Source organism: Humulus lupulus, chromosome 3 (assembly GCF_963169125.1).
Source record: "Humulus lupulus chromosome 3, drHumLupu1.1, whole genome shotgun sequence".
NCBI classification, from domain to species: Eukaryota; Viridiplantae; Streptophyta; class Magnoliopsida; order Rosales; family Cannabaceae; genus Humulus; species Humulus lupulus.
In genome coordinates, this window is record NC_084795.1 from 279,768,513 (window position 1) to 279,779,423 (window position 10,911).

At 35.3% G+C, this 10,911-nt stretch overlaps 2 protein-coding genes across 4 annotated transcripts; both read left to right on the forward strand.

Annotated features, from left to right (window-relative positions):
• Positions 1-661: 661 nt before the first annotated feature.
• LOC133824578 (ADP-glucose phosphorylase) lies at positions 662-4,016 on the forward strand. The gene is made up of 3 exons (XM_062257505.1): positions 662-1,177; positions 2,877-3,167; positions 3,614-4,016. The coding sequence occupies exons 1-3, from the start codon at positions 689-691 to the stop codon at positions 3,872-3,874; spliced, it is 1,041 nt and encodes a 346-aa protein (XP_062113489.1). The 5' UTR covers positions 662-688; the 3' UTR covers positions 3,875-4,016.
• A 3,344-nt stretch (positions 4,017-7,360) lies between these two features.
• LOC133824580 (uncharacterized) lies at positions 7,361-10,514 on the forward strand. 3 transcript variants are annotated; one of them, XM_062257509.1, is made up of 6 exons: positions 7,361-7,581; positions 7,985-8,006; positions 8,157-8,556; positions 9,154-9,237; positions 9,324-9,413; positions 9,894-10,514. In XM_062257509.1, exons 3-6 carry the CDS (start codon positions 8,158-8,160, stop codon positions 10,155-10,157), a joined length of 837 nt encoding a protein of 278 aa, XP_062113493.1. In that variant the 5' UTR covers positions 7,361-7,581; positions 7,985-8,006; position 8,157; the 3' UTR covers positions 10,158-10,514. The 3 variants fall into 3 exon arrangements, with proteins under 3 accessions (XP_062113493.1, XP_062113492.1, XP_062113491.1); XM_062257508.1 differs by lacking the exon at positions 7,985-8,006 and having other exon boundaries at positions 7,361-7,589; XM_062257507.1 differs by lacking the exon at positions 7,985-8,006 and having other exon boundaries at positions 7,364-7,581.
• Positions 10,515-10,911: the final 397 nt, after the last annotated feature.

Genomic DNA, 10,911 nt, shown 5'->3' on the forward strand with positions numbered 1-10,911 from the left:
AATAAGAAGTTTGATCCCTTTACTCTTCTATGAATCTTATATTTATAGGACAAAATCTGTAAAGCGGTTAGTTAGTTCAAGCAAACCCGGGAATGGTGGGAAGGAATAACTGAATTTCCCTCCAAAAATACTGTTTTTGAATGTCTCGTTCAGGGGTCAGAGGCGCGGCGCGGATCGCCTCTAACCCGTAGCTTTTGCCTTCGGAGCTTCTGCATACCAAAACGGACCGTTTTGAACGTTCGGTAAATGAGGAAAGGATTTTCAGACCGAACATTTTGGGCCCAACACCTAGTTTTCGGTACTGTAAACTACTCAGAATTTTCTGAAAATTTGCAGGATGCTCTAAATAGTTACAATATACACGGTCATAAAAAAAATCATACCAAAAACTGTTCACGGGTCGAGAAATACTAAGAGTCCTACCGGTAGAGCTTAAAGTGAAGCTGTTATAGAACAACTGTCCAATATTTTTTTATAATTTAGAAGTATTTTTGACATACAAAAAAGTTCGGAGTAAAAAAACTCTTTTCGGACCATTGTTCAGGGGAAAAAAATGTTATTTGTATTTAAAAAAAAAATCTAAATCATACTCATTGGCGCACGTGTGAGAATTAGACACGAATTTGTCTTTTTTTCTTTTTTCCAAAACGGTAATAATCGAAGAACGAATAAGGAGAGACAGAGATAGATGGCATCCTCTGACTCTCCGACTCGGAGCCCTCAACTCAGGAAAGACGTTGTCACGAATCGCTGGGTCATTTTCTCACCCGCCAGAGCCAAACGACCCACTGATTTCAAGTTTAATTCCCCTGCAAACCCTAACCCTAATCCCAAGCAGGAATGTCCCTTCTGCATCGGCCACGAGCACGAGTGTGCCCCAGAGATCTTCCGTCTTCCGCCCCGGGGCCGGGACTGGAAGATTCGGGTTATCGAGAATCTGTACCCTGCGATAAGCAGAGGAGTTCCTGATGATCATCCCTTAGTTCAGGCCCCGGACGGCGAGCTTTCGGCCGGTCGGGCTCTGGATGGGGTCGGGTTCCACGACGTGGTGATTGAGACGCCGGTGCACTCCGTTCAGCTCTGCGATTTATCTCCATTGGAGATCGGTCGAGTTTTTCTTGCCTATAAGAGTAGGATACAGCAAATTGCGAGCTACGAATCGATCAAATATGTTCAGGTTCAGCTGTTCATCTCTGAATTTGACTTTATTTAGCTTTTTTCTAATTTTATATGTGTTACCTAACAATTTTGTAGACATGTGAAAGAAGAAATAGAAAATGTGGTATGTACTATAGATCATATAATAATATAGGGTTTGGATCTCTCTCGTTTAGAGACAAATTCAGATAAGTACTTTGATCTTGGTTTTGTAATGTACGTTGGGTTTGGTTTTATGCACTTAAAGCTTATACTGATTAAGCTTAGATTGACTGATACCAAACCCAAATACATTAAATCTAAAATCTAAAGACATATAAACAAGTACAAAGTAACTAGATTTGTCAACAAATTGGAGAAAATCTAATCCCAATAATCTATAGTCTATCTTAGTGTACACAGTTTTGATAGGTTTCACATAGATAAAATTAGATGAAATTAGATTAGATATAATCAAAATTAGATTAGAGCTCGTATTAGTATTACAAATAACAATGAAAATTGGCTTGATAAAAATCATTATTTGAGCAATGTTCAGAAGCATTTGTGGTGTTCAGGACCACATCATCAAGTTATCACATGCGTGGGAGTTGAAATCTTCAGTCTTTAATTCCCTATCTCAGCATGTGCCACCTAATGTTTAAATGACACAATATGTTATCTGTATTAAAACGTAACTATTAGTGTTAGAAGCTAAAAATAGAATGATGTGGCATTATACTATGGGAGACATGTTGGGAACAAAGAAAGAAATTAGGACCAGGTGATTTTGTTTGTATTGGTGTGGTGTTGAGTACCACAAGTGCCTCTTAGCATTGTTTTGTATGATTAATTGGTCACACATGCAGAAGTTATGACTTCACATGCGAGTTTATGATTACTTGGACACAATGGTAAGACTGAGCTCTATCCAAGTGGTTGTAACCTGTAGTCTTGCTTCGCAACATCTATGATTTTTTTAATTCCTAAAGTGGACATGAACATTTAAGAAGGTTTAAAAATATTCATTAAGATCATCGGTTTGATTTTTTAAAGTAAGAAAAAAGAGAGAACATAAGTGTTGTCGAGTAAATCCTTAATAAATTTGAACTCTAGAGTCTATTGAAGAAGGGATTGGATTTTTAGTATCAGAAGCCAATCTTATTTTAGATAACTTAGCGTGGTGTGTAATAATAGCCATGAACATATAACATTTTAGAGTGACTACAAGTTCTTTGGTTGGTACCTTGGTGGTCTATTATAGCTTTTTCATGTTTTGTTCACAACTTGAAGATACCAACTTTTTATTCTATATTTGAAATTCAAGTATGGTCTGGGGAAAAGTTTTATTTCTGATATGGACATTTGGGATTATAGGGGTCCTTTATTCCCCATACTTTTTTGTTGAATACTGGAGGATTTAGTTTGACACTATCATTTTTTTCTAATATGCATAATGTCTTCAGGTGTGACAACGAAACTAGTAGAACTAAACTAACTGAGCTTGTTCTTAGAGATTGAGGCTTCATGAGCTGTACAAGTAAATACATGTTTGGTGGTCCAAGGTTAATACCATCTTTATTGTTTGAAGCTTCAGGGTCTGTCCTTTTGTGAAAATGTTAAACCCATGTTTTTAGTTCTAATAGTACTTTTGAGTTTTGCTGAATATGCAGCTTTTTATTAGACTAACTTGTTTGTGTGACAGTATAAGTTGATATCGGTTCTATGCTTTCTAAAAGGTTTTCAAGAATCACGGTGCTTCAGCAGGAGCATCGATGAGTCACTCTCACAGTCAAATGCTGGCTCTGCCAATTGTTCCTCCTGCCGTTTCTGCACGAATTGAAAGCATGAAGGAGTATTTTAATCAGACAGGAAAATGTGGGATTTGTGAAGTCCAAGGAGAGGATCTTTTGGTTGATGCTTCGACCCATTTCTTATCAGTCGTTCCTTATGCTGCCACATTTCCTTTTGAGATATGGATTATTCCTCGTGATCACTCTCCTCATTTTCACGACATAGGTGATGAAAAGGTATTTACCGCTGGTCCTTAGATTTACTTACATAAAACTAGTTACAATGATACTTTTTTTCTTTTCCTTATCCTTGGATGACAAGCATATGTGATTTTAAATCATTTTATAACTATCGTTCTAGAACTTAGACTGTGCTAAGTGAAAAGAAAAGATAAGAAACCGAAATAGGGGTGGGAAAAGTTTACTTTATTTGGTTCATAGATTAAAAAACTACTATTGTACTAGTGCCTAACGGTAAGACTTTGAAGGGATTAACAAGAAGTTACAAAGTTTAGGGGTAGCTCGAACCAAAGGTAACGCAGTTGGATTTTGACTTGAAAGGGATGAACAAAATTGTCTCATGAAAACATACTCTGAAAAATCATGAAGTTTAGTTGAATGGTTGAAAACTCTCTCCTGTGCATCTGAACTTGTATGCAATTCCTCCGTGGTGTCACTTTCAGGCTGTTGACCTTGGTGGGCTGCTGAAACTCATGCTTAGGAAACTTTCATTGCAGTTGGACAATCCTCCATTCAATCTTATGATTCAGACATCCCCACTTCAGATTAATGCTTCAGATTCATCTCATTCTCACTGGTTTTTACAGATAGTACCCCAATTAACAGGCGTAGGAGGGTTCGAAATGGGAAGTGGTTGCTACATTAATTTCGTCTTCCCCGAGGATGCTGCAAAAGTTCTAAGGGAAGTAAATGTTCCGGTATAGATATAGCTTACCCCAAATTCTAAATTATTATTATTATTTTTTCGGATGATTTGATAATTCTCAGTTTTTCCATGATCCCCAACAATACAGCAAAGCTTTTTTTTGCTATAATGGAGAAATTCCAACTTGTGATCTCGAGTCATATGTCGGTTTATGCCTTTTTTTTTAAAAAAAAAACCCCATGATTAACTAGGAATAACAGGTGTGAGTGTAGATAACTTTCTTTTAGAAAAAAATGGTTGGTACTCGTGCTTATCTTGGGTCATTTGCCTTTGAAATATCTCAGAAATACAAAAGAATAACATGGTTTAGGAGTTTAGTTCACTTGTGTTTCTGTTTCTTTTTTCTTTTCCTTTTAATTTCTTCTGTTTTGGTTTTTGAACATCTAGGAGTGTTCAACATTAATTAGAAAGTTAATTTATTGACTAAACTATATTACCTTTACTGCATCAAACTTCATGGCAAATGCCCCGATTCACTTCCAGCTTTTGTTTAATAAATTGAAATTTAAGGGAAATTAGCATTGCCACTAAAAAAAAAATTACAATCTCTTCCTTAACAAAATAATAATTAGAAAAAAATATGCACTGAGAAAATTTGTAATAATAAAGAGATATAAAATCAGAAGAGAAAGAGAAAGTTGAATACACTTGTATGTATTCATGTATGTGTATACACAGTACTTGTGTATGACAGTATGAGTAAGCCTTTTCTAAAAATAAGAATAAAATTTTGTTATAAACTGAGTAACGATAGACTTCAAATCTACACTAGTCTATTTGTTTGCACATAATGATGTATCACATTTTGAAGCTAGCACCATATTTACAGGTGTCCAATAACAATGCTTTTTAATTTTTGTAATAATTTTTTTAAATGAAAAAAAATATGTTTGAAAAAAAAAACAAGAGAACAATGAATCCAAGCAACCATAGTCACAAAAGTTATGAAATATGAATTGCCACCGTATAAAGAGTTTTAGAATCCACCATTTTTTTTCCTCGAAATATATTCACCATGTTTTTTCAAATACCATTTTCGTTGTAATTTTTCCAACCTTAAAGTTTGTTATTTATTATAATTTCTACAAATAAACAAGCAACAAATTTATTAATGCTAAAATGTAGAGACGCACATCAACGGGGTTTTTCGGATTTGGATTTGTCGAATTTCGGGTGTAAGAAACATATATTAAACTTGTCTGAATTATGTTCGGATTTGGTTAGATTCGGGCTTCGATTTTTCAAATCTGGTGCTGAAAATTTCGAGTTAAGCAGAAATGATGAAACATCAAGAAGAACACAAGCAAGAAAAATACAAAGGATCAAAAACCTACTAAAATTAAAAATCTAAGATCCAAAATTGAAAATCAAACAATCAGACACTGTATACACAACACATGAAACAAAATCCATACTTGTGAGATGTGAGTGGCTATTGTCAGAGTTGTTGGACTTGGACTAAGACAGAGAAAAAGAGGGAGGTGTGAACCGTGAGGGTCGGACTAAGATGAAGAAGAAGTAAAGGGAAGGAGGGTCCAGTGCCAGATTGAGACGAAGAAGAAGATGGAGGTGGAGGTGGTAGCACGACATTACCTAGTCTAAGAGTGATAGATTAGAGATGTCGAGATGGAGGGAGGCAGCACAAGAACCGAGAAAGAAGAAGTAATGTATTAGGTTTTTAAGGTTTTATTATAAAAATATATTTTTGAGACTTGAAATCCAAAATTTTGAATATCATAACCAACACCCAATCTGAAATGCATTTGGATTAGGCACGATAAATATGAAATTGGGCTCGGATTTCGTGCTTCAGGTTTGGGCCTATTAGACCGGACGGATTATGCAGGCGAACAGACGAATATGAAGACTTGTTAAAATGTGTGTGAGGTATTTCAAAAAGCTATATTGGATATGATGTTTTTAGAAAGGAAAAACAATTAAAAAATAGGAATATTTAAGAAACAAATGAATTGTTTTGGCATTGTACCAACCATGGAAGTTATTTTATTTAAAGTAGATATAATATTGATATGACTATTGGTAGATTCCTAGCTTTCTCTTTTAGTAAGTCTTCTTCCATACGATGGAAATCCCATGCAAAATATTGCACTTCATATGGAGAGGTTTACATGAAAATTTGCCTACTCTAAGTGGGTTACATCATCGTCATATATTTTCTCATAGTAAATGACCTTAACGTAGTTTTGGGGATGATTTCAATGCACACACAATTTTTTGGTGCCCTTACTCCCAAGACATATGGAAGCATCTAGATTATCCTTTCCTCTTATGTCAACAAGAAGACATCTTTCAAATGTGTGTTACTATATGCATCTAAAATCTTAGAAAAAGGATGTTTTGAGAAGATACTAATTTCGGCTTGGATCATTTGGTTTGAAAGGAATAAGAGAATTCATGAGCAACAAGTTAAGATGCCACAACAAGTGCTAATTTGATTATCTTCTTACTATGATGTTATACGAAGTGTGCAAATTCTTCTTGATGAATCATCTTCAAGAAGGAGATTGTTTAATCAAATGAGGTGGGGAATAAAAATTTACGACCTCACACTTTTTGTCAATGCAACAATCTCGCCCTCTACGAGTATGGTGGATTTTGGAATTGTCATCTTCTCAGCGAGCAAACGAGTAAAAGCAACTATCTTCAAACCACCACAAGCTACATAGAAACTTTATATTTATCATTATGCATGATCATCAACTTGTTGTCACAAAGTAAGGCCTAAGAAATGATTCTAAAACATATTTTCAAAAATTAAATTAATTTTTTAGTGTCCAACCAAAGTCCCTTTTGTTAGATGTTTTAAGCTTAGTAAGACCTTAAATTGATTGTGAAGTGTAAGAAGCTTACCAGTGTTGTTTTTATGATACTTGTTCTTTTGGTGGGTTTAAATTAGGTAAAAAAATATTGGTTTTCTAGTCAAAGCCTTTAGTCTTGGCTTTGGAAAGTGCAACAATTATCATAATAAATTAGGTGTTATTTTTCTTATTTAAAAGCTTTATTTTCCATCTTTTTAGGCATCTAAAACATTTTAGACGATGAGCTTTTTTGGATAGAAGAAATCCTTCATCCAATCCGTAATTGTGTTCCTTAACAATTTTAATTTAATACATTCTTTTCTAACAAAAGAAAGAAAAAATGTATTGGATCGATCCTAAGTTGCATCCATGACAATGACATCTCGGAGCATCATTGAGATTAGACTGTAATTTTTAAAATCCTGCTACTAAGTTCATCTCGCTAATAGGGTTGTGACACTCAACTCGAATAAACTGCTCAAATCAATTCGGAAAAACCAAGCAACAACTCAACCCAAAATATTTCACTAAATTTTAACCCGCCTAATATAATTTTTAACCCTTTCATTTAATAATTTTTTTAATATAATTATATATGCTTAATTTATATTAAAAAAAATTTAAAAAAAAAACCCTAACCCCGCCCAAGCCAAGCCAAGCCCAGCCCAGCCCTTATTCTTCTCTCTCACTCTGTCTCTCCTTCCCCCGCTCTCTTCTCTCTCCCTCTTCTCTCTCAGCGACGACGACGGTAACGGCAAGTCTTCTACTCACTCCCGACGCCGGCCACCATACGAAAATTCTCTCTCCCGAGGTGCCGACAGCGGATCTTCTCCCGTTCCTCTCGTCTCCCGTTGCTGGTTCTCCCTGACGCCGCCGACTCTGACAGGTACAGTGGTGAGAAGTACAGAATCACATTATTTGCTAATGTCAATCAATACATCTAATTATTAGAAATAATAGTATTGTAGAAAGATTTTATATTATGAATATGGACATTTTGAGCTTTGCAAATTCCAATTCATCCTCGAAATAGCTTCGTAAAGATTTTATATTATTCTGGACATTTCTTAAAATAGTTCAAATCAGTGAAATCACCCGTAGAGTGAGAAGTTGAGATAAATCTATTTGTTGTGTGTATATATGTGTATATTCTTGTATATACGTGTCTGTATCATTGTGTGTTTATCAATTTTGTTAGTGCATTACAGTATTATTTTCCCCTCTGTTGTGAATATAATTTAATTTCTTTTATTGTTTAGTTGGTACCAAATTTTAATCTTATTTTGCAGGGTTTGATTGAGTCTTTGAGAGGTTTCATTCCTAAAGCTTAAATGTTTTTGTTTTTGCTGCTATTCATGAGAAAGTTTTTCAATATCAATGAAAAAGAAGCCAGTTGTTGTTTTTGCTAATTATTAGTTAATGTCATATTGGAGATGGTGCTAATTTGAGGATTTCTCCCAGAATGCTCGGAAGAAGACTCCGTTCAATACTTTCGAGCTCAATCTTCAACGCCTCAGTCCGGACACAACCCATTCCAATACCTCCTATAGTTGCATTCCAAACCCTACAATTAGTACAGCGCCCCAGCCCTTGTTTGAGGAGTAATGAAGGGTTTGGTTTTGGGGGTCCCAGAGCATACAGTCTCCTGAGCCTGAACGATCTGAGGGGCAATGTCCCGAGGAAGCAGAGGACCCGAAAGGGGCGTGGGATTGGATCCGGGAAGGGGAAGACCGCTGGGAGAGGTCACAAGGGTCAGAAGGCTAGAGGGTCCGGTAAGCTAGGGTTTGAAGGGGGTCAGACCCCCTTACGTCGTCGTTTGCCCAAACGAGGTTTCACGAACCCCTTTAGCCTAACTTTTCAGGTACTTGATGGTGTTCTTGTGAGTTAAATTTTTTGTTTGGAAAAATGGAACTTTTGTAAGCCTTGTATGAAAGAACAATTGTGACTAATGCCGTGAAAGGTGTGGAATTTTATTAAATGAAGACTAAACCCTATATAGGATATCTACTGCTGGATTGGATAATGCTGAGAATCTCAAATTTATGACTTTAGTGATAATGTAGGACTTGGTTTAACCTGTTTCCTGCTTTTTTTTTTTTTTTTTGAAACTGCAGTATGTCATTGTAATCACCTTAAAATTGTTTACTTCAGTGTTGTATGATTTGAATGAGATACCAAGTTTCTTTTTGTTTTACAACCTGTGTGAAGGAACTTTGGTCTACATTCTTTCTGTATATGATTTTTCTTTTTGTTCATTTTATTCAAAATAAATGGCTCTGTTATTCAGTTTTCACAAAATAAATATGTGTGGAGAAAATAGATACATTTGTAGCTTTATGTGACTTCTGTCTATTTTTTCACCCATATGTCTCATTTATATTTTACTTGTACATAAAAGCGATAAGTAATGTCTTTTGGCTAATCTTTCTGATAATTTTATCATACGATTGTTTGGCAGCCAGTAGGGTTAGGAAAGATTGCGAAACTTATCAATGAAGGGAAGATTGATTCTCATGAGTTGATTACGATGAAAACTCTCAAGGTGTAGTAAATTCCTTCTCGAGCTTGTGATATTGTAGCATTTCCTTATTCGACATTAGCTTATTCTGGTAACCACCGTTAATGTAGGATACAGGGGCAATAGGGAAACAAATAAAAGATGGAGTAAGATTAATGGGTCGTGGGGCTGAGCAGATCAAGTGGCCTATTCATCTGGAGGTAATTTTTAATTTAAGGTCTTTCTGCTTTTTATACTGGATGAATACTATCACCTTTTGGATCTTTACTCACCCCCTTATTGTTTATTGAATGGAACTGTTACTATTTACTGTATGTTTTTCTTTTGGTGGCTATCTCAAATGAATAGATTTTGACTTTATCAAAATGTATTTAATGAACTTTGTTTGAAACCTCCATGGCACTAAGTCTAACTAAGTACCAGTCATATAATGAATAATGGTAAAAACATAATGAAACATATCCAAAAAAGAATTTTTACTTCCCTTTGGATCTTTCTTTTCTGTCTGCCAACTGCTGGACCATTAAGACAACTTCTGGATTTTATCGTTTTCCTTCATTCGTGTTTTGAAGGTTTAATATCAAATCCAAGTTTATTTATTAATATACAAAATTATAAACAAGTATTCGAAACATATATTTTACAAAACTAAGTTGGACTTACTGGGGGTGGGAATACAGGTATCAAGGGTCACCGTTAGGGCAAAGGCAGCCGTGGAAGCTGCGGGTGGAACTGTTAGAAGAGTTTACTACAACAAGTTGGGCTTCCAAGCTTTGCTTAAGCCGGAGTGGTTTGAAAAGAAAGGCAGGTTGTTGCCAAAAGCAGCCAGACCTCCTCCAAAACAGAAGGATAAAGTTGATAGCATTGGCCGCCTGCCAGCTCCAACCAAGCCTATTCCATTTTCGGTCGAAGTGGAGTCAACCCCTGGTGAAATATTGAACTGATGAACTAGGCAAAAATAAGTTTGTTTCTGTGCAGAATTTTGTATTTCTAATATGCTTTGCATAGACAATTTTGTCGGGCTGGAGAACAAAGAGGGATTTTATCACGAGGAACATTATTTAAAAAGGCCATAAGTTAAAGGATGGAAGTTTTCTTAACAATGCTTTTGAATTTTTGATCAACCTCATTTCTGGCAGACATACACTAATAAATGTAACATTATATATATATATATATATATATATTCATATATGTATTGGGGTAATGTTTTGGTGCATATTTTGTGATACCCTAGTACTGAAAACTTTTCTGTTTTTTTTTTCTTTCAGTAAAATAATTTGATAAGCAGGTTGTGTGCTTGAAGGTGTTACTTCCACCAGTTCAACTTCTTGAATGTACTAGAAAATAGCTATCTTGTGAACTAGAGAGGACACAAGAAGTGCTGATTCCATCTTCAAAATGATTTGGATATCTTCAAACTTGAAAAAATTTGGAGCTGAATTTTAAGGTTGAGAAGTGATGCAATAGCTTGGTTTTTGTGCTTTTAATTGAACATGCATGAATCGATGTATGTATGTATGTATGTATGAGATCTAAAGCTTTAAGAGAATTGACCAAAAACAAAGAATGCTTACCATTGGAAATGACAAAAAATAATCACACAATTCCATTTTACTGGTTCTACTTCAAAATAATAATCATCACATCCACCAAGCAAGAAGGCAAACCAACGAAACTAAACTAGCTTCAATTTAC